At 39.0% G+C, this 24,052-nt stretch overlaps 1 protein-coding gene across 4 annotated transcripts in view; it reads right to left on the reverse strand.

Annotated features, from left to right (window-relative positions):
* Positions 1–24,052, reverse strand: part of MCM8 (minichromosome maintenance 8 homologous recombination repair factor) — a 58,698-nt gene that overhangs the window by 21,044 nt on the left and 13,602 nt on the right. For all 4 annotated transcript variants that reach the window (XM_086701727.1, XM_086701726.1, XM_025931858.2 and 1 more), the window contains exons 8-14: positions 20,939–21,024; positions 12,149–12,300; positions 11,707–11,902; positions 8,770–8,800; positions 8,113–8,253; positions 4,757–4,898; positions 1,501–1,696 (exon numbers count right to left, since the gene is read on the reverse strand). In XM_086701727.1, the coding sequence (XP_086557853.1) occupies positions 1,501–1,696; positions 4,757–4,898; positions 8,113–8,253; positions 8,770–8,800; positions 11,707–11,902; positions 12,149–12,300; positions 20,939–21,024 (944 nt within the window). The remainder of the gene's footprint in view (positions 1–1,500; positions 1,697–4,756; positions 4,899–8,112; positions 8,254–8,769; positions 8,801–11,706; positions 11,903–12,148; positions 12,301–20,938; positions 21,025–24,052) is intronic.

Raw genomic sequence — 24,052 nt, forward strand, 5'->3', positions numbered from 1 at the left:
TACCTTTGGTAGGTTAATGATAAGGCCCCTTTCTCACACCATGTCTGTGTTCTATATTACTACCTAATGGTAAGTTTCACAATGCCTTTGAATTTTAAAACAAATGCTATATGATACGCCAGAGGTTATCTAGTTGGGTCGTTTTAATCTTTTGTATGTTTTCTTTCACCAAGACATTGAGTCTCTCAAAGCATCTATGATTATTTAGATTAAAAAACCCACTTTTTCTTAGAAGTCATTAGAATCATTATAATAAAAATGCTGTGTTCTACTTAGTCATCTTCCCTGATCCCACCAATCAGATTATCCTTCTATTTGAGACAATAAAACTGAAATTCAAAGTAGCTAAAGAATTTGGTCAACACCCCAAAACAGGTTTGGGTACCACTAAAAACCAGAATCTAAAAACCAAGTCCTTGTTCAATAGGATCTTTCTGATCTTTCCAATATAGCACTTTGTCATTTTATTAAGAAAAACTAATAGATTGACTTTTTTTTTTTTTAAAGTAGGCTTCATACCCAGCATAGGGCTTGAACTCATGACCTGAGATCAAGACCTGAACTGAGATCAAGAGCTGGCCACTTAACCAACTGAGCCACCCAGGGGTCCCTAGATTGACTTTTTTGGTGGTGGTGGTATAGCATCTCCAAGTACTATTGTATATTTTGCCATATACCATTTCTGTATTAAAGGTACACGTTATCAAATATTAGGAAATTTGGGTTTTTTCCCTCTAGAATTTAAGCTTCCAATTTTTCACATGAGGCATTCTTTTGTCTTTTTCTCACTTCCACAATCACTTCAACCTATTTTCCCCTCCCTATGCCTTTTGTCCAACCTGTACAGAACAAACTAGAAGAGAAAGCATACACACATACCAGTACAAACTCTGTTTTTGGGAAAAAGTGGGGTCATACCCCATTTATAAGTATGTAATGTGCTCTTTCCACTTAACAGTAAGCACAGACATGTTTCCCTATCAGCACACACAGAGCTACTTCCATCTTTATAGCTGCTATTCTCCACTGTTCGGCCTTGCCATAGTTTAACCACTTTCCTACCAATGGGCATTTTAAGCTGTTTCCGCTTTTTGTCTGTGATATACAATGGCATAATACCCAACCTGTAAATGCGTCTCTGTGCACTTACATGACTATTTCTGTGAGTATGATTCCTAAAAGTAGAACTGGCTAAAACAAATGGAATGTATATTTCAAACAGTGATAATAAATGCCAGTTGTCCTTCAATACACTAACCTGAATATGTGAGAACTTATTTTCCCAACCCTTTGCCAATAATGATTATTAATATAAAAAATGTTTGCCAATCTGGTAGCTATCAATGGTACTTCACTGCTTTAATTTGTTGTGCTCAACATGTTTTTGTACATTTACTAGAAATTATCATTTCTGTGAACTATTATGTCCTCAGTTATCTTTTTCTTATTGATTTATAAGGATTCAATACATTAAAGGTATAAATATCCAAAGAGACTTACTTTAAATTCTCAGAAACTGTTTTGGCTTTATTGTAGTGTCCTCCAACTGGATTTGCAGCAGCGACGATGGAAGTTCTTGCAGGGAGGCTACAAACCATGCCAGCCTTAGCAAGACTAATACTCTGTTGTTCCATAGCTTCTAACAAGGCTTGATGTTGATTCCCCATCTTATCAAATTCATCTATCCCACAAATACCTACAGTCACAGTAAAATAATACAGACAAAAAGCTTTCTTTGGTTAAGTTCCAAATCTTACAGGATGGAAACTGTTCCACAATAAGGAAATTATTTGTAATTGTTTCCAGCAGTTAAAATTATAAAATGTCATACAGTAGAGAATTTGTGCTTGTTTTACAGCAAATAAAACACTTGTCATAACTAACTTTTATGTAAGATTTCCTCATTCAACATTTTTCATAGGCAAGGCATGTGTTGTGAGTGCTACAAAAATGAAGATACGAATGACCCTCAAAAAGCTTAAAGACTTATGTTCAAACAGGTGAAATAAGAGATATGCATATTCAAAAAATAGTATATTTCAACAACTACATGAGATAGGCATAATTACATAAGATCAGTTTTCTCGGGTAAGGAAACGACATTTGAGCAAAAACTTCAAGGAGGAAAGGGAACAAGCCTTGCGGACTTACCTGGAGTAAGGGAAGCACAGGCAAAGGGAATAACAAGTAAAAAAGCCTAGTGCAGGAATGTAAAATGTGCTGGTGGTGTAACTGGAGAATAAGAAGGAAGTAGTAGATAATGAGGCAAAAGAGGTGATTAAAAGGCCAGAATGTGAATGGCCCTGGACTACTGTCAAGCCTTGAGCTTTCACTCTTAGTGAGATAGGAAGCCACTGGAGGGTTTTGAGCAGGAGAATAACTTTATCTGAGTTTTAACAGGATTGTTCTGCCTTGTTAAGAACAATGGAAAGGGCAAGGATGGTCACAAGTATTCCAACTAGGAGATCACAGTAATAAGCCATGTAAGAGATGATGGTGTCTTGGATCAGGGTAGCAGCAATGGAGAAGAGTCTCGATACTGTATACATATATATATGGAAGGTAGAGCCCACAATATTTGTTGATAGACTGGACGTGGGGTATATGTAAAAGCCAAATATGACTGTACATTTTCTGATTTTAGCAAATAGAAGGATGGAATTATCATTGACTGAGATGGGAAAGACTATAAAAATAGGTTTGAAGGAGAATATCGGAATTTTGATTTCGGATGTGTTAAGTCTGAGGAAGTTATAGAGATACTGTAAAAACAGGCATTAAGAACCCTATGACCCAGCAGTAGCACTGCTAGGAATTTACCCAAGGGATACAGGAGTACTGATGCATAGGGGCACTTGTACCCCAATGTTTATAGCAGCACTCTCAACAATAGCCAAATTATGGAAAGAACCTAAATGTCCATCAACTGTGGTTTATATATACACAATGGAGTACTACGTGGCAATGAGAAAGAATGAAATATGGCCCTTTGTAGCAACGTGGATGGAACTGGGCAGTGTTATACTAAGCAAAATAAGCCATACAGAGAAAGACAGATACCATATGTTTTCACTCTTATGTGGATCCTGAGAAACTTAACAGGAACCTATGGGGGAGGGGAAGGGAAAAAAAAAAAAAAAAAGACAGAGGTTAGAGTGGGAGAGAGCCAAAGCATAAGAGACTCTTAAAAACTGAGAACAAACTGAGGGCTGATGGGGGGTGGGAGGGGGGGGGGGGTGGGTGATGGGTTTTGAAGAGGGCATCTTTTGATATGAGCACTGGGTGTTGTATGGAAACCAATTTGACAATAAATTTCATATATTAAAAAAATAAAAAAAGAAATATGTGCCTGGGGGTACCTAGATAGCTCAGTCAGTTAAGCATCCAACTCTTGATTTTGGCTCAGTTAAGCATCCAACTCTTGATGTTGTGAGATTGAGCCCCAAGTTAGGGCATGGAGACTGCTTAAGATTTTCTCTCTCCCTCTACCCCTCCCCTGCTTGCGCTTGCTCATGCTCTCTCTCCCTCCCTCCCTCTCTCTCTCTCTCTCAAAAAAAAAAAAAAAAAAAATGTGCCTGGAGTTCAAAGAAGAAGAGATATAAATTTGGAAATTTTCGGCATATAGGTAGGCAAAGCCATGAGACTAGATAAGATCATTGAGAAGGTAACATAGACTAAGAAGAAAACAGGTACAAAACCTAAGCACCTGGAGGTGCCAACCAGTTAAGGTTGGGGAGATAAAGACCAAGACTGAGAAGGAACAGTTAATGAAGTAAGAAAACCAGAAGAGTAGAGTGTCCTGGAAACCAAGCAGGCAAAGTATTAAGGAAGGGGGTGGGTGGGGGCTGCTGATAGGATCTGGATTCAGAAATGTGGAGGTCACCAGCAAACAAAGGAATGAATGGCCTTGACTGGACTGGAATCTGGGCACTGCCTGACACATACATAGGAACATGTTTCCAATAGAGTTACAGCATCACAAAGAGAAACTTAGGTAGCAATGCTTAATCAGAGATCCCTTCTTGCTAAGCCCTCCAACTGGATTTCTTATAAACTCTCCATCAAATCCTGACAAACATCCAATGAGATGGGTTAAAATACAGCAAAATTCTAATTATAATGTAATAGTCTAAATTCTTATTGTAAGTCCTCTGAGAGTAAAGGATAATAACATTTACCTTATTTTCAGTTCCAAGGCATCTCGAAGTATTCTGAACTAAGTAATAGTAATGCATTCAGCAAGTACTTACTATGCACCTATGTATTAGACAAGATAAATGTGGCAGTCAACAGATAACCATATTCCACCCCACAGGGAGCTTGATGTAAAGCTTTAAAACAGGCTTTTAAACAATTGTGATGGTTGATATGAAATGGGAAGTGCAAGGAGTTATCTATACCTATTTGACTTGACTGACTTGATATATAATTGTGTCTATCGCAAGATTCTGACAATGAATGACATTAAGTACCAGTTTCAATTCCGCAGCGTAAACTGCATTTCCGGTTATTTTTTTCTGGCACTCATTCTCAACTCACTGGTCAATACAGTGCTGTCCAAATGCCTCTTGAATAGAATGTAAAGAAATGAACTGGAAAAGACTTAAAAAAAAAAACAAAACCCAAAAGCCCCAGAATTACTAATTATTTAGATCTGAAATAATACCTTTAAAACCCTTGGCTCAATTTAAAAATAGAAGCTGTAATATTAGTGAAAAATTAAATGTTGTAAACAGTGGAGAGTTTGGTTTCTTACCTTGATCACCAAGTACAAGGGCACCAGCTTCCAAAGCAAAATCTCCAGAGCAACTATCTTTTGAAAGAGTTACAGTCAAACCAGAGGTGGTTGTGGTATTACCACAAACATACACACCACGTGGAGCAACATTGCATACTGCCTAAGGAAACAAAAGGTTTAAGAGAATCAACCAAAGTAAAAGAAAAACAAATAGTAACTGCTAACAAATATCAGCTATATGCCAGATATTCTTTTTGCTTAAGTTTATTTATTTATTTTTGAGAGAGAGAGACAGAGAGAGAGAGAGAGAAAGAGAGGGAGGGAGACAGACAGCACGAGCAGGGGAGAGGCAGAGAGAGAGGGAGAGAGAGAGAATCCCAAGCAGGCTCTGCACTGTCAGCACAGAACCTGATGCAGGGCTTGATCTCATGAACCATGAGATCATGACCTGAACAAAATTCAAGGTCAGACGCTTAATCGACTGAGCCACCCAGGCACCCCTGCCAGGTATTCTTCTAACAGTTTTACTATACGACCTTCACTACCACAGTAGTGAGGTAGGAAGGCATTATTACACCCCCACTTAATCACGTAGAAACCAAGCCCTGCATACACTAACTCACAGTAGCTATGAAGGTGGGAGGTGAGGATTCAATCAAATCCAGGCAGCCTGCCTCTGATGACTGTGGTCATGTGAATATTATACAACTTCATTTTATGCTTCGTTTTCAAGTTCAAACAGAAAACACATGAGTACCAATTTTAATTTCAAAGGCTTCAATGCTTCTTCATACATCAGGTAATAAAGTGGCTCAATAATGCTCACCTGAGTAAACAAGCTACGGCAGGTCAGAAAAGTGATTAAATAACACAAGAGTTAAAAGTGTGGACCTCCAGAGTCAAGCAGACCTGGGTTTTTGTTGTTATTCTTCTTAAAGCAAGCTCTACGCCTAGGCCCCAACATGGGGCCTGAACTCATGACCCTGAGATCATGAACTGAGCTGAGATCAAGAGTCGGATGCTTAACTGACTGAGCCACCCAGGTGCCCCAAGAAAACCTGTTTAAATTTTGGCTCTACCATGTACTGGCTATGCTGCTCTCAGATCTCTCTGAGCCTCAGCTTCCTTGTTTAATCACGTATATCCCTGAGGAATAAATGAGATTTTGTATATAAGGCACTTAAATCTGGTACCTGGCACACAGTAAGTGCCCAATGCAAGGCCACGGTGCATGCTGTGCACTGCATAACCACAGGAGACAATGCTCACACTGCTATGTTGATAGTGTGCTCTGGACATGTGCAGTGCCCAACCCAAGGGGCCCTATGATATCTAGCTTATAAACAGTAGCTATCATTTTTTAAAAATGTTTATTCTGAGAGCGTGAGCAAGGGAAGGGCAGAGAGAGAGAGAGAGAGAGAGAGAGAGAGAGAGAGAGAATCCTAAGCAGGCTCTCAGCATGGAGCCTGATGTGGGGGCTCAATCCCACCACCATTGAGATCATGACCTGGGCCGAAATCAAGAGTTGGATGCTTAACCACCTGAGCCACCCTGGCGCCCCTCACTATTTTTGTTATTTGTAATCCCTTATTAGTCTGAGAGGATGATGATGGCTAACTAAATGGCCAGAGGAAAAGAGGATTAAAAATATAAAGTAAATGATGACTGTTAGTATTAGCCTAATTTTTAAAAACTGGTTTAGCAGGGCTAGAAGACTTACATCCAAATACCCTCCTCTGTTTACAACATTTAATTTCCACCAACATTACAGCTTCTATTTTTAAGTTGAGCCCATGGTTTAAAAGGCATTATTCCAGGTCTAAAAACCATGAAAAGTTGCTGATGTCATTTCTTAGTATTAAATTTTTTTCAGTACCATTAAATGTATTCTGAAACGATTATCTGCTAAGATCTATTTCTTAAATAAAAAAGGAGTAAGAGGGGGATAAAAAGGAGTAAGAGAGAAAAATGGAACTTTTACACACCGTAAGCAAAATGTATAAACTGTAAGATTTATTTGTATAGATAACTAGCCACTGTGGAAGTTAACCAGGCTTCTACCTATAATACACTAATTCGCTGTGTACACAATGATATAAAAGACAGAAAAGAAAGCTGTAACAATTCAGGTCCACACATGGACCTTTTACATGCATAATCTGGCTAGGTATCCTGTTTTTATTTTTATCATCAACTGTTTCCCCTAAAACTAGGTGCTGTGTCTCTGCTGTCAGGTTTCTAGCAAGGGCTCAGGACAGAGTTGTTTTTGTTTTTTTTTTTAAAGTAGGCCCAGTTGGTCCAAAGGAACATGGAAATATAGATGAAATGTCAGCTTAGGAATTAAAATGATGGCTGATGTAACAATCAAATGTAGGGAATATATAATGATTCTGATGTGAAGGACAGTGGGTTTATAATGCAATGATGACGTCAAAGTCGTTCTCAATCCTGGTTGCTGCACAGCACAATCACCGGTGGTGGGTTATCTGCACACAGACACTAGGACCTTAATCCAGACACTCTTAATTCAGTTGGACTAGGCAGGCCCCAGGATTTTCAAAGCGTTCCAAAGGTGATTCTGATATGCAACCAAGGTTCTGACCCCTGGACAAAGATGCAGTAGCCACAGGACTACAACTTAGCAAAGAGACCCCTGGTCTGGTCACATTTTTCTACACTGGGGGTGGTGGTGAGGAATGGGGACACATGGGCATTCTCAGAAAGGACATTATGGCTGACTTACCAGGTGTCACTCAAATGCAACCACAAGCATTCCAACAAGCAGAGCCTTCTAGGGCCATCATAAGCCCTGATGGGGAGAACCACTAGGCTCTGATTGGCAGAGGCAGAATCTTCTTGGGGACCAACAAGAAGTTTTTCACAGAAGTTGCCTTGCTTTAAACTCAGAGCAGTGAAGATGTATAGAGACAGATCTCTTACCTTTATCACACTGTTCCTTAAGCTCAATACACTGTTTATGTAGTTGTGTGATCAGAGAATGTGTGACCCTGCTTCCCTGCTCTTTACTTTCACAAACTATTCTGTTCATAGGTGAAGCCACAACAAAAAAGACTACCAAAACTGATACCACGCAAAAAAAGCAGGGGGTTAGAGAAATGGTTAACATTTCACAATAGGTAACATCTCAATAGACCAGCATGCCTGCAACAGTCTGTGTGACAGAGACTGACTCGATTTGAAAGGATGGCCAGATAGAAGTGACATCTTACTCACATAAACCCCAATTCACTTATACCACCAGGCCAACTATATCCTCTAGAACACAAACACTGCATGCTTTGAGAAAATTCACTTGTGAATCAGTCACACATTTTATAAGGAATACATTAAATACGAGATGATTGATTTCCTACCTGTAGCATCTGACTCTTTCCCAAGCCTGGATCTCCAACAACAAGGACATGTGGATCTCCTCGAATTGGAATTCTGTTTTTGTCATCTGCATATTTTTGGCTTCCTCCAAAGAGTGCTAATGCCAAGCCTGCTTTAACAAGCTCAAGTGTGAAAGAAGAGGGGGGACCCCCAAAGTAAGAAAAACATAAAGATGACTAGCAAAAAAGGGATGTTCTTCCCTCTGTATTTACATTTATTTGAGATTTTTTTTTAAAAGCATGATTGAACTTTACTTTTTTTCCTAAGGAAATTAAAATATAAACTTCCATAATGTAAATGATTAAAAAGCAAAAGGTAGGAAGCACATAAAATCAAAGAGGTATCTTTACTGAGTAAAGACCTACCCTGCAAAGCATGAAACTACTCCACAAAACTGGGAAATATTTGTTAGTTTCTGCTTTAATACTTTACACCTAAAGTCACTTTAAAGAACCTCATTCCTATTAGCTTGAATTAGTAAGTAGCTTGTTATTACAAGAAGCTATAGTTTGCCTTTCACATCATTCATTTCTGGAGAATAATGACCTATTAAAATACAAACATCTGGCTAACAGAAATTAGCTATTTTTTTTGCCAACTTTATGTATTTTTGGGTAAAGATGAAGTAAAATACTTACTTCATGACCAAAAATGACAGGGCAAAGTGAGCTGAAAAACAAAATACAACTTAGAAACTCTTATTTTCACTTCATCAATCCATTAGAGGATCTACTTTACAACTTGCTTAACTTGGTTTATTTAGCATAAAAAAATAAAAACAAACATATAGTTTACATCCCTCAAACAACCAAGACATTTTATTCTACCAGTAAATTTCTCAAAGTTCTTGGTTAATCCATAAAGGGAAGAATGCTTTAAAAACTGTGCCTGTGTAAGGGAGACAGGATACTTGCAAAGCATTTATTTTTTTAAATTTATTTTTATTGTATTTATTATTTTTTTGAGAGAGTGTGTGTGCAAGGAGGGGAGGGGCAGTTGGGGAGGGAGAGAGAGACTCTCAGGCAGGCTCCATGCCCAGCATAGAGCCCAATGCAGGCTTGATCTTAGAACCATGAGATCATGACCTGGGCTAAAATCAAGAGTTGGACACTTAAACAACTGAGCCACCCAGGCACCCCGCAAAGCATTTTAAAGTAACCAAATATATGGTTGATCCATCTCCAGCCTTTAACACATCATAATCATGGTCTTCTACTTTAGGATACAGAATTATATTGCATTTTACATGAATAGGCAGCTGTGCAGCCAAGTCACGGAAAGAAGACTAATGGGTGAATTGAGTAAATAATACTTTAAGAGGAGATAAAACTTCATTTTTTCAGCTCAACTCAAAGGATCAGAATAAGACCATATATGACTACAAAGAGGTATATTTACATTTACCAATTGTAAAAACAAGGGTCACACAGAAAAGGCCAGAGTGGAAGAGATGTAACCAGGAGTTAAGTATAAATCATTATCCCTTTTAATACATGTAAACACAGAAGTTGCTGTCCTGCCACATCCCCCTGGTGCTCACTGTTAAGCATGTTCCCACATAATTACTGCTAGCTTCTGACCACACACCTCCACCTGTCTGCTGAAGGGCTTTCTCTGGCTGCAGAAGCATCAGCAGCAGGCAGGCTGGACAGGCTGAAAGTGCTGGGTTATAGAATATTCCAAGAGTAGCCCCAAATCTAGGCCCTTGGGTAGAAAAATACTGAGGCTAGTTCTACACAGCCTACTATCTCGAGGTCTCAAGAGGATTAAGCCCCGGATGCTTATAGTAACCTCCTCATTGAGGCACCATACACTACCATCCTTTCTCTCACTCCCCCATTCCCTTACCAGTATTTCTGGGGATCACCTCCCAAATAAATGCTTACCCAAATCATTGCTTCTGAAGGAACCTAAACTAAAACATAACCTTCCACTGTCTTCTGCATTCTGCTTTCATGGTCTTCTACTTGTTACTCTAATGAAGGTAGACAAACTTTTCCTTAAAGGGCCAGAAACTGTATCTTTTCAATTTTACTGTCTGGGTCACAACGACTCAACTTGTGTGAAAGCAATGTGTAGATGAATGGACAGGGATGTGCTCCAGTAAAACTTTGTTTACAAAACCAGGTAGCCTGCCTAATTTGTCAACCTCTGCAAGGTTAACAAATGAAAACTTCTGGTTTTTGATGCTGGAATTACAAATTTAGAACTGAAGGGTAAAAGCAACCTGTGGGAAGAAAACCTTCCTGTAAGTTAAGTATAGCAGAAGGACCACTGCAAACATTTGTTCTTATTTATAATGGGTAAGAGGAACCAATTGAAGAGGCGTTTTGATCTTCAACCAGGTTACTCCTCCCCGTCTGCTCAGAGCCCACACACCACAGTCACTGATCCGCAGATCACACCCCCTTCAGCTCAGAGTACCTCCTCTCCCAGGGTGGGTCTGGATGGCTACCCATTCACAGGAAGTCTCTGAGGGTTTAGGGACAAACAATCCCCTGAGGAACTGCGTACTTTTCTTAGTTGGTTAATTAACATATTCAAGGCAAAAAGAGTCAAATTCTCTAAAGTGTCCTAAGCCTAGGTGAAGGAAAATGCAACGCATTTCAAAACCTCAGATCTTCACCACCCTTAGGTATATCCAATTTTCAGTCTCTCTTGTTTCTTCTGTTTCTTCAAAACTGTCCAAAAAATTGTCAATGTTTTAAAATAACAGCATGTTGTGTTAATTAAATTAAATATATTATTGAATTTCATTTAATCTTTGGTACAACCTTCTGAGACAGGAATTATTATTTCTATTTTAGGAAGATAAAAATCAAGGCAATAATAAGTAACATGCATCCAACCACACTGGAAGTTAAGTGGTTGAAGAAGGATTCTAACTTAGATTTATCTTAAAAAAAAACAACAAAAAAACCTCTTAACCACTAAAGCAAAAATGCCTCTACTTTGCTTCTTCTCTACTACATGGCAAAAACATGGAAATAAAAGAATATTATGAAATACTTATTGAAGTAAGTGACTTCTATGTGGTATCTCTCTTCCTTTTTAAAAGTAAACAAACAACCCCTGACATACCACTAATTGAAGTGACTGGAATTCATAGTCCCATCACTCTTCTGTTGAGTAACTAACTTCCTGTGTGAGACAGTAAATTTTCTTTATGGACAAAACTAGAAATCAGCAAACTTTTCTACAGAGGAACAGACAGTAAATATCCGTGAGCCATTCTCTGTTACAACTACTCAGCTCTGTCACTGCAGCTGGAAAGCAGCCAGACTCTACATAAATGAATGACTGTGGCTGTGTTCCAATAAAAGTTTAGTTACAGGCAGTGAAATTTGAATTTCATATAATTTTGTGTGTCATGAAATATTCTTTTTTTTTTTCAGCCATTACAAAATACAGAAACCATTCTTAGCTTATGGGCCATATAAAAATTGGCAGTTAGCTGGATTTGACCTGTGAATTGTAATTTGCAACCATTTTGACTAGTTTTTTTTCTTACTAGTAGCCAAGAGCACCCCTATGGTGCATATACATAATAAAATTTCGGATAACCTCATACATACTTGACAATGAGTTTAAACAGGTTTTCTTCAGCTTGAATCTCTTGGATGGCATAAAGGTCTTTAAGTGAAAACTCCATCAGTGCTCCATGCTTACACCCATCCTCAGAAGTCTTTGTTTTCTGTCCTTTGCTATTGCTAACAGAATTTGCTTCAATGTACAAAAGGAACATGCATTTGTCATTCTTATTTCGAGAACCTGTAAATTTCAAAGCATGAAGTACAATAATTGGTATTTTCATTTTCCCTACAAACACTTGAATAGCATGTAAAAGAAAGGCACAATAAGCTACAAATAAACCTTTATTCTGAAGGAAAAGTTTCACCTGTGTAAGAAACAAGCCTTCCCTATACTAGTGTAGATTCAAAAGTACCTTAAAAAGAAAAAAGATGACTGCTAACAAATTATTGAGGGACAATCAAAATGAGAAGAGTTATACCATACCTTCTTCAGCATTTGAGACTTTGACAACTCCAGTAATAGTCACTGTGTCTCCTGGGACACAGCTATCCACAAGATCATGAACAAGTTCACACTCTATTGTTCGTGGAATCCGACCAGCTTCTCGCTGATCGTCAGACATCAGCTCCTGGATTCTAAAAATTTAAACAATTTTCAGTCAGTTTATGTACTGACTTTAAGTCATTTCTTCAACATGTCAACTATTTGGAATCCACAAGGTACTGAGCTAAAGGGCAGAGTAGTAAAAATAAAAAAAAAATTCAATAATGTATCTAAAATTAATTCAGCCGTCTCCAATTAAGAATGGCAGGATGAGGGGCACCTGGGTGGCTCAGTCAGTTAAGCATCCCTTGATTTCGGTTCAGATCACAAGCCCCAATCACACTCAGTGCTGCTGGTGTGGAGTTTGCTTGGGATTCTCTCTCTCCCTCTCTCCCTGCCCCTCCACTGCTCTCTCTCTCTCTCTCTCTCTCTCTCTCTCTCTCTCAAAATAAACTTAAAAAAAAAATTAAAAAGAATGGCAGGATGAGTATATACACTTGCCTAGCCTCTCTCCAAAATGTCCACCAAAATGGCAGTCATTAAATAAATAAAGAGAAGTTTTTAGGTGTGCAGAGGTGTTACTGATAAACAAGAGATCTTGAAATTTTAGAAAACAGCAAGTGGGAAAGTATTAATGGATAAAACAAAATGAAGTCCAGAATACACACAGGAAAAAGTTACAACAGTACAAGAGAAGTGGGAGCCAATATTCTCAGCAGAGCCCTTGCGAGGCTTCTAGGTTGTAGTCGGCAGGAATGGAGAGTAGGAGTGGATGGCTGAAACGAAACAGGAAAATCAACTGAAAGACAAGTCACAGAACTGTTGATAATTTTTTGGTAGGTGGGTGGATGGGGGTAGGGAAAGAATGAGGGCATCCCAGCAAACCAGGCTTTACTGTTTGGCAAAAACCACAGCACTGTGCTAAAGAAATGGATCCATCTAGTCTGTGTGGGGAGCTACGGCATCTAGTGAGGGTATCAGAGTTCCAGAATAAAGCCTCCTTATTCTGGCATATGAGAAGCCCAACTGCAATTCAAAAACACATTCACATAGTAAAATCTGTTAGTTGGAATCCCTACCTTCTTATCCAGGGGGGAAGCCTCATGAAGAGAAACTCCAATCCACAAAATGGCAAAGGAAACCCACCCTACCTACTCCAACTAACGTCTCATTGCTCATCAGATATTTCATCATGAAACAGCAATAATTTAGGGAGAAGAGAATTAGAAACAAACAAAAAGCTGCCTAAGGGTTTTTGAGAAAATCTTACACCATAAAACAAGAATAAACACCTATAAAAAGGCACCTACTGGAAAATAAGCGTGAGATCAGGAAAACTACAATTTTTCTACAAAACTACAATGTTTCTAAAAATCAAATATTAATAGGAAAGAAACTAGAAAAAGCCAAAGAAAACTAGAAAATGGAAGTTAAAAAGAAAAAAAGTTAAAAGACAGATGAACAATCCAATGGATGTATCTAATTGGGAGCGTCAAAAGAAAAACATATATAAACAGAGAAAACAGGATGATGTCACATTTAGATGTACTCTCACTGCTTCAGAACACCATAGACAAAAAGATTTCAAAAGTGCTAAATAACAAAGTTACAGTCCAAACATGAAGCACATTAAAATAGGGGATAATTTAGGGGAGTATAAGGAAAGAGAATTCATTTTGATTTTGATGCTTGGATCATTTCCTTTAAGGGGCAGAACACATGAAAAACACATCCCAGTGATATAAATTACATTTCCTTTTCTTAGCATTTGATCACCTTCCTTGGTTCTTTGTTGAACAAAGTTGATCATAAAAATGTAAATGCTCTTGTTTTTGTTAGATATAAACTATAAATTAAACAAAGAAGACAGTTATAATAGGAAAACAGAAGTAACTCTTGACAATGTAAAATTAACATCATAGCTGAGAAGTAAAAGCAAGCACATCGTCTCTAACGTCCATGATTCACAGAAAGTGCGTGAGTAAAGTGAAGGAAGGAAGGCATACAAGGGTGTCATCTAAATTCTGTATAAGACGAGAAATTGTGGGAACTGTGGCCTTCTATACTGATTGAAGGTTTTCTGTTTTTTGTTTTTTTAGAGACAGCAAGAGCATGCAAGCAGGGGATTGGGCTAGAGGGAGAGAGAGAGAATCTTAAGCAGACTCCATGCTCAGTGTGGAGCCCAATGTGAGGCTCAATCCCACAACCCTGGGATAATGACCTGGGCTGAAACCAAGAGTCAAATGTTCAACCAACCGAGTCACCCAGGCACCCCTATTGATTGAGTTTTTACGTTTATTTATTTTTGGGACAGAGAGAGACAGAGCATGAACGGGGGAGGAGCAGAGAGAGAGGGAGACACAGAATCGGAAACAGGCTCCAGGCTCTGAGCCATCAGCCCAGAGCCCGATGCGGGGCTCGAACTCACGTACCGCGAGATCGTGACCTGGCTGAAGTCGGACGCTTAACCGACTGCGCCACCCAGGTGCCCCGATTGAGTTTTTAAAAACATTTACATGCATTACCTTAAAACTTTTTTTTTGCCACACTCATATTCCAGTTTAATTGTACAGCAAGAGATCAGTAGCTCAGGGCCTCTCATCTGTCTTCTTTACACCAACTGAATCAGTATCTGCCCCTGGAAGTGCAACTTGGCCTCCCAGGCCCTGGGAATGACCACTGAGGGGGCTCATTTGATGAAGCCAGTGGCACATGTATTTTTTCGTTCCACAGGGCCATCTAGACAGCTTCCATAGTGACTTCATAAAATCTTCTGGGTCAATAGGATTTTTATTGGCACATGATGGGAAAAGCTTTAAACCGACCATGGCTTTGAAAGCCCAACACTTGTCAGGCTGGCATTTGTGGTATGTTCCTGGCTCCCCACCCCCCCCACCCCACCCCACCCCCCTGCCAATTCCAGTATAGATAACATACATTCATAACACAGTGTTATATTAGTTTCAGGTATATAATAGAGTGATTCAACAATTCTATACATTACTCAGTGCTCATCATGATTAAGTATATTCTTAATCCTTGTCACCTATTTTACCCATTTTCCTACCTCCCTCCCTTTTGGTAATCATCAGTTTGTTCCCTACAGTTAAGAGTCTGTTTTTTCGTTTATCTCGTTTTTCCTTTGTTCTTTTCTTTTCTTCCTTAAATTCCACATATGAGGAAAATTATATGGTATTTCTCTTTCTGTCTTATTTCAATTACCATTATACCGTCTAGATCTATCCATATTGTTGCAAATGGCAAGATCTCATTCATTTTTATGGCTGAGTAACATACTGATATATGAGTAAATACACGTACGCGCGCGCGCGCACACACACACACACCACATCTTTGTTATCTATTCGTCTATCAATGGACACTTGGGCTACTACCAATTATTTTTAATTCTCAAACTTCTTTCATAATTACAGTGAGTTGAATTGTGGCTCTAAAAAAAGATAGGACTGGAAAGTTTCTGTTGAAAAATCAGCTGATAACCTTATGGGGTTTCCTTTGTATGTAACTGTCTTGTTTTCTCTTGCTTTTAAAATTCCCTTTTTACCATTACTTTTTACTGTGGGGAATAAGCTTAGGAATTCCCTGAGCTTGCACTGATAGGTTAACAAGGCATAAGGAATTAGAAATCCATAGGATGTACACACCCAAGTTTGAGTAAACAATTTAGGTAAATAAGATTAGGTAAACAGGGCAAAGGCCCCAGTATAAGTAAAGCGGGGCAAAGGTCCCAATATAGGACAAAGGCATAGGAATAGGGAATCTCAGGATGAGGATGAGTTAAAAAGATTAGGTGTTCAGAGTGGAAACGCCCCCCCCCCCCCCAACTTAGTACAATAGCAGAAAGCTGCTTTCACAGGAAGGAAGGAATAAATTAGGTAAACTGGTAAATAGGGCTATGGACTGCTGCAGGGCGAAGTTGCCCAGACAGGAGCTAATTAGTTAAAGAGAGGTGCCTTGTTGACCCTGACGTAGCATGCTCTGTCTTTCTTGTCCCCTAGACCAGTTTAGGTAAACAGAGGTGGGGCCTCACATCTACTGTAAACAACCTTCTGCCTGGTGCCAGGATTTTGTTTTGTATTAGCCCAAACCCCTAACACCGCATATCTTCAAAACCCCATTTCTCTCACACCCATGAGTTAATGTTCATGATTTCATTGTCTCTTTGTGCACTCCCATCACATTTGTAAGCCTCCTGATCCTAATAAAAATAGAGCAAGGACCCTTACTCGGGATTCTCCTCCATCTTTACCACCACCAACCCTGCACCTTCACCCTCAATACACAAACACTAGCAGACTGTAATGAGAAGTCTCAGAATGACACAACATGCTAAGGATGCCTTGCTCTAAAAAATTAGATATTGGGGCGCCTGGGTGGCGCAGTCGGTTAAGCGTCCGACTTCAGCCAGGTCACGATCTCGCGGTCCGTGAGTTCGAGCCCCGCGTCGGGCTCTGGGCTGATGGCTCAGAGCCTGGAGCCTGTTTCTAATTCTGTGTCTCCCTCTCTCTCTGCCCCTCCCCCGTTCATGCTCTGTCTCTCTCTGTCTCAAAAATAAATAAAACGTTAAAAATAAAATAAAATAAAAAATAAAAAATTAGACATTTAAACTTTTCTTATTAAAACACAGATAAACATAAAGAAGAAAATAACAATTACGCCAATCTTACTTCCTAGACAGTATACTCTCAACATGTGTTTGTATTTCTCACCAGTGTATTTTTTTTTTATATTAAATATAATTTATTGTCAAACTGGTTTCCTTTTTTTTTTCTTAATATATGAAATTTATTGTCAAATTGGTTTCCATACAATACCCAGTGCTCATCCCAACAGGTGCCCTCCTCAATGCCCATCACCTACTTTCCCCTCTCCCCCACCCCCCATCAACCCTCAGATTGTTCTCTGTATTTAAGAGTCTCTTTTGATTTGCCTCCCTCCCTCTCTGTAACATTTTCCCCCCTTCCCCGCCCCCATGGTTCTGTTAAGTTTCTCACGATCCACTTATGAGTGAAAACATGTGGTATCTTTCTCTGCCTGACTTACTTCACTTAGCATAATATTCTCCAGTTCCATCCACATTGCTACAAATGGCCAGATTTCATTCTCTCTCATTACCAAGTAGTATTCCATTGTATATATAAACCACATCTTCTTTATCCATTCATCAGTTGAAGGACATTTAGGCTCTTTCCATAATTTGGCTATTGTTGAAAGTGCTGCCATAAACACTGGGGTACAAGTGCCCTTATGCATCAGCACTCCTGTATCCCTTGGGTAGATTCCTAGCAGTGCTATTGGTGGGTAATAGGGTAGATCTATTTTTAATTTTTTGAGGAACATCCACACTGTTTTCCAGAGCAGCTGCACCAGTTTGCATTCCCATCAACAGTGCAAGAGGGTTCCTGTTTCTCCACATCCTCTCCAGCATCTGTAGTGTCCTGATTTGTTCATTTTAGCCACTCTGACTGGCGTGAAGTGGTATTTCAGTGTGGTTTTGATTTGTATTTCCCTGATGGGGAGTGACGTTGAGCATCTTTTCATGTGTCTGTTGGCCAACTGGATGTCTTCTTTAGAAAAGTGTCTATTCATGTCTGCTGTCCATTTCTTCACTGGATTATTTGTTTTTTGGGTTTGGACTTTGGTTATTTCTTTATAGATTTTGGATACTAGCCCTTTATCCAATATGTCATTTGCAAATATCTTTTCCCATTCCATTGTTTGCCTTTTAGTTTTGTTGATTGTTTCCTTTGCAGTGCAGAAGCTTTTCATCTTGCTGAGGTCCCAATAGTTCATTTTTGCTTTTAATTCCTTTGCCTTTGGAGATGTGTCAAGTAAGAAATTGCTGTGGCTGAGGTCAAAGAGGTTTTTTCCTGCTTTTTCCTCTAGGGTTTTGATGGTTTCCTGTCTCACATTCAGGTCCTTCATCCACTTTGTGTTTATTTTTGTGAATGGTGTAAGAAAGTGGTCTAGTTTCATTCTTCTGCATGTTGCTGTCCAGTTCTCCCAGCAACATTTGTTAAAGAGACTGTCCTTTTTTGGGGCGCCTGGGTGGCGCAGTCGGTTAAGCGTCCGACTTCAGCCAGGTCACGATCTCGTGGTCCGTGAGTTCGAGCCCCGCGTCGGGCTCTGGGCTGATGGCTCAGAGCCTGGAGCCTGTTTCCGATTCTGTGTCTCCCTCTCTCTCTGCCCCTCCCCCATTCATGCTCTGTCTCTCCTGTCCCAAATAAATAAATAAACATTGAAAAAAAAAATTAAAAAAGAGACTGTCCTTTTTCCATTGGATACTCTTTCCTGCTTTGTGAAAGATTAGTTGGCCGTACATTTGTGGGTCCAATTCTGGGGTCTCTGTTCTATTCCATTGGTCTATGTGTCTGTTTTTGTGCCAATACCATGCTGTCTTGATGATTACAGCTTTGTAGTAGAGGCTAAAGTTCACCAGTGTATGTTTTTAAACAAAGTCAGTAATGTACAATAGATAACATTCTGCGACCTGCTTTATTACTAAAAACACTGTAAACATTTTTGATGTCATTTCAAAATATTCTCCTGCAACATCATAGTTAATGGTTATACAATAATCCTCTGTACCCTCTTATTTATAATATTTTCTTCAGATGTTTAGGCTGCTCCCGATTAAAAAAAAAAATCAACACTATGAAAACATACTTTCAGCAAGCTATTTCTTCACATACTGTGACTGTTTTCAACAGATAAGCCCCCAGAACTGGGACTGTTTCAATAGCAAGGCCTTTGTAAGGCTTTCACCTTGATTCATTCAGATATTTCAATGACTAGCTCAGAAACAATAATTTAATTCTTTATGGCCATCCCAAGCTAAGTTTCAGAAAAAATGAAATTGAATTTACTATTAATGGCAGGAAGAGCTTAGGGCAGATAGTCATTTTATAGATCTACATGTTGACAGAATAAAACAATAATGTAAGTTAATATCATACTAATAAATTTTTACTATAACTCATTCAAAATGAACTTTAGCAACATCTTACTTTTAAAAATTCAAGAAAAGGATGTAAATGGCATCCCTCTCTAAGTTTGATTTCCTAATATCAAGAGATCATCATTCAAACCTAATTAAAATATTTAAGCCTATTTTCTTGTCTGCTATTTTTACCAGAAAGCAAAGAGATTTTGTTCAAATAATTAAATTACCCTGGATCTTGTGTGCACCTATCCTATTATGAACCTTAGAGCTCCTCTGAGGCCCTCATTACCCCCTCAGTGGTAAAAGTCCTACAGACTTTCTTTGCACATCTGTACACTGAAAGAGTACAAGATCACGTTCAAGAGTCTTAAATACAGCCATAAAAAAGAATGAATTCTTGCCATTTGCAACAGCATGGATGGAGCTAGAGGGTATAATGCTAAGTGAAATAAGTCAATCAGAGAAAGACAAATACCACACATATGTAGAATACGGGGGTGGGGGGGTTGGGAGGGGAATGAATAAAGAAAAAAAGGGACAATCCAAAATCCAGACTCCTAACTCCAAAGAACTGTTGACTACCAGAGGGGAGGGGATTTGCGGGATGGGTGAAATAGGTGAAGGTGATTAACAGCACACTTCTTGTGATGAGTGCCGAGTAATCACTAATATATACTAACTAATATAACACTGTATGTTACCAATGCCAGAATTAAACTTTTTAAAAATAAAATGTAGAGGCGCCTGGGTGGCTCATTCAGTTAAGTATCTGACATTGGCTCAGGTCATGATCTCACAATTTGTGGGTTCGAGCCCCACGTCGGGCTCTGTGCTGACAGCTCAGAGCCTGGAGCCTGCTTTGGATTCTGTGTCTCCCTCTCTCTCTCTGCCCCTCCCCAGCTCACATTCTGTCTTTCTCAAAAATAAACAAACATTAAAAAAATAAAATGTAAAAAAAAATTTTTAAGCCTTTCTTCTACTGTAAAAGTGTGTTTGTGAAGATCTCAACATAGTATACAGTTAATTATTGTACATATTGGTCTTAGTTTTTACAGAACAGAAGGAGGTAAAGTTAGGACAGGGCTTGGTAGCAATCTACCTCACTTCTCTCTAGGTTCTTAGTTTTTTTTAAAAACCATCTCTCTCCTGTTTTAGCCAGGCTTCCTGGGTAGCACTCTGACTTCAAGGGATGAGTTATGTATGGGACTACAGCCAGATAAAATAGAATAAATTGTTGGGTTAAAAATATACCCCCCTACACACACACACACACACACACACACACACACACACACACACACACATACACACACAACCTGCAAAAAACAGCTTAAACATAAAAACCTACAGTAAAATGTGTCATGGATAGTGAGAACATGAAACATGCCATTTCTAAGGGATTCTTTATTTTAAATTTCTAAACAATGCTTCTTTCATAGCTCATTATGGAAAGAAAATTATATAGCTTTGATGGCCTACATCCAGTTCAATGAATCACATAAATGAGAAACAAAATGAACTATTGCTCAATAGCAAAAGGATATGATACTTGCACTTTAAATCCTTTCTGGAATCTGATATACAACAAATTTCAAATAAAGGCAATTATCATTTCAAGACAAACTCTTAATGAAATAAATCTTTTACTATACACTGTATCACTGCCTACAGATAAGAATCACAGTACAATACAGGAATATTATAGATTTACTTGGCAGTATGAGAGATCTAAAACTTGTGTTTTATTTAATAGTCTGATTGCTTACTTGATTGACTGCCAGTCCATCGTAACCGTGAGAGGAGAGCTACGGAGAGCAGTGAATGACCTCCCTCGACATATGGGCACAGGACACTGCAACAAGATTAATTCACATCCAGATTTTAATAAACTACAATCACATCTCAGGAAAATTCAAGTTAAAATGCTTCATTTAACATTGTTTTAAGTTGGTCTCAGGATGGTGTTAAAGTAAAATGCACTAAGAGCTTAATGACTTTCTATTTCCTTCTGTATCAATTCTGTATCACAAGCTTTTGAGGTACTTTTGCAGCTGGTCCCTCTTGATTACTGCTCTTATTCTTTCCGCTGTGGGTGTGCAAGGCTCCTCACAAGCCTCTCACACTAAGCATTCCTTCCTTCCTTTGTGCCCATGTAGCCTCCTGATCTTTGAATGCCCTCTCACATGCAGTCCCACGTACCCAGCCCTAATCCTCCCCTTTTCCAAAGGCTTCCTAGGTCTTCCTTAATCCCTAGATCTCCTATCTCACTTCCTTGTGCTCTGTTTATATAATGTTTATTGTACCACAAAGGCAGTCTTCACCATGTGAGTTGTGTTCAAGTTTTTACAAGTCACTTGTTGGCTATTTGGACCCCAAGATGCATTTATAAATTCACAGATCGTGCCACAGATTGGCCAGTTCCAAATATGACTGCAACAATATCTCTCCAAGAGCCTTTCTAGAACCTTACCACTCCCCCATCAAGAGATGGAGTCTAATTTCCCCTTTTTGGAATCTGGACAGGCTTATGACTCACTTTGTAACCAACAGAATGTGATAGAAGTGATGCTGCCTGACTTCTAAGGCTAGCTCAAAAGAGCCAAAGCCATTTCTTCCTGAGAGCTAGATGTCTGTCTCTTGAAGCTGTCAGCAGCCATGTGTGCAGAATGAGTATCCCAAGCTGTCATACTTTGAGTGAGAAACCAAAACCAGCCCGGAGAGACCACTTGGAGGAGAGATGCCCAGCCAGCCCCCAGCTACCCCAGCCCCCAGCCACTGCAGCCCCTCGCTGTTCAGCTCCAGCCACCATTGGACTACAACTCCATAAGAGACCCAGGGGCAGAACTACCCAGCAAGCAGGTCTTCTGAACTTCGAACCGACAGAAACCATGAGAAGTAATTAAATGATTGTTGTCATTTTAAGCCACTAAGTTTTCGAACTGACAGAAACCATGAGAAGTAATTAAATGACTGTTGTTATTTTAAGCCACTAAGTTTTAGGGGGATTTGTTATGCAGTAATAGTGACTGAAACAGGGATTTCCTGGAACAATAATTTTTCTGAGTGCTTCAGTTCACCAAAGTTCAGACACAAGCAGAACCTCTTCACACTAGCGCTCATCCTACAGGTCAGCATTACCACCCACGATACTAGAGGGCATGGAAGTATCTTGACCAAACGTGGTGTACGGTAAATATCCAATAAATCAGCATTTAAATTTTGGCCTAAGAGCTAAAGGCAGAGCCTGAACCTTAAGCCCAGACGAATAGTAGGTGACACCCATTTACCAACACCACTGATTACCCAGAACCAATAGCTGAGGGGTGCCTGGGTGGCTCATTTGGTTAAGCAATCAACTCCTGATTTCAGTTCAGGCCATGATTGTATCATTCGTGAGATCAAACCCCATTTATGGCTCTGCACTGACAGCACAGAGCCTGCTTGGCATTCATTCTCTCCCTCTCTCTCTCTCTCTGTGTATCCTTTCCTCATGCACATGCCCCCCACCTAAATAAATAAATATTAAGAAAATATATTTTAAAAAAGAACCAATAGCTGAATCTAACACATCTTGTTCTTCTTGTAAAAGAAGAAAATCCTACAAATTTCAATTTGTGTAAAAATGTAATAAATGTTAAATTTATTAAAGTCTAAGGTTGGTAGAGGCAACCCTGGAAAATAAGAATAGGTATGGTAAGTCTCCCTGCCTTATCAAAAGTTTTAATGAGATCAGCAAAAGTAAGATTGTATAGAGCTGGGATAGGACCAGTGAAATGAAAGAGTCACATGTCTATAAAAGCACAGTGAACCACAGAAGAAGCAATACACGTCAGTAGGAATAGAGGGCTTAATTAATAAATGGTGACAACTGGCTTTTCACCTAAAAGAATAAAATTAGATCCTTAGCTTTATGCCATTCCCAAGATTAAATTCCTGATGAACAAAAATCTAAATATAAAAAATATGACCTAGAAGTATTAAAAGGGAACATAAGAGAAATGTTGATAATGCTCGAGTGAAGAACGCCTTTTTAAGAAGGGCATAAAAAGTAAAAGTCATAGGGCGCCTGGGTGGCGCAGTCGGTTAAGCGTCTGACTTCAGCCAGGTCACGATCTCGCGGTCCGTGAGTTCTAGCCCCGCGTCGGGCTCTGGGCTGATGGCTCAGAGCCTGGACCCTGTTTCTGATTCTGTGTCTCCCTCTCTCTCTGCCCCTCCCCTGTTCATGCTCTGTCTCTCTCTGTCCCAAAAAAATAAATAAACGTTAAAAAAAAAAATTTTTTTTTAAATAAAAAAAAATAAATAAAAAAAAAAAAAGTAAAAGTCATAAGGGAAAAAAAAACAATCACTTTAGCCCTGTCAAAATTTAAAACTATAGAACAAAAAATATACCACAAAGTTAAAAGATAAACCAAATACTGGGAGAAGATATCTATAATGTATATAATCAAGATTATTATCTAGAATTAATAAAAAACTCTTATCAATAGTATAAACAGAAAAATAAGCAGAAAACATAAACAGAAAATTCAATAAAGAAGGAAACTGAATGGCCAATAAAGATGTGAAAAGATGTTCAACTGTAACAGAAATAGTAGAAATTCATATTAAAAATGAAATACCATTTACCCCACCAGAATGACAACATTTAAAAAGGCTAATAATACCAAGTGTTAGTGAAAATACAGAGAAATGGTAATTGTTTAACACTCCCAGCAGAGGTGTAAACTGGGACCAACACTCTGACAAGTCGTTTGGCAACCTCTAATAGTTAACAATAAGCTTATCCCAGAACTGAGAAATTCCTCTGCTACAGAGATATGTACACGAATGTTTTCTGCAGCATCGTATGTAGTTGTAAAAAACCGGAAGCAACACAAACG

Source organism: Puma concolor, chromosome A3 (genome assembly GCF_028749965.1).
Source record: "Puma concolor isolate L17-30 chromosome A3, mPumCon1.1.hap2, whole genome shotgun sequence".
Lineage (NCBI taxonomy): Eukaryota > Metazoa > Chordata > Mammalia > Carnivora > Felidae > Puma > Puma concolor.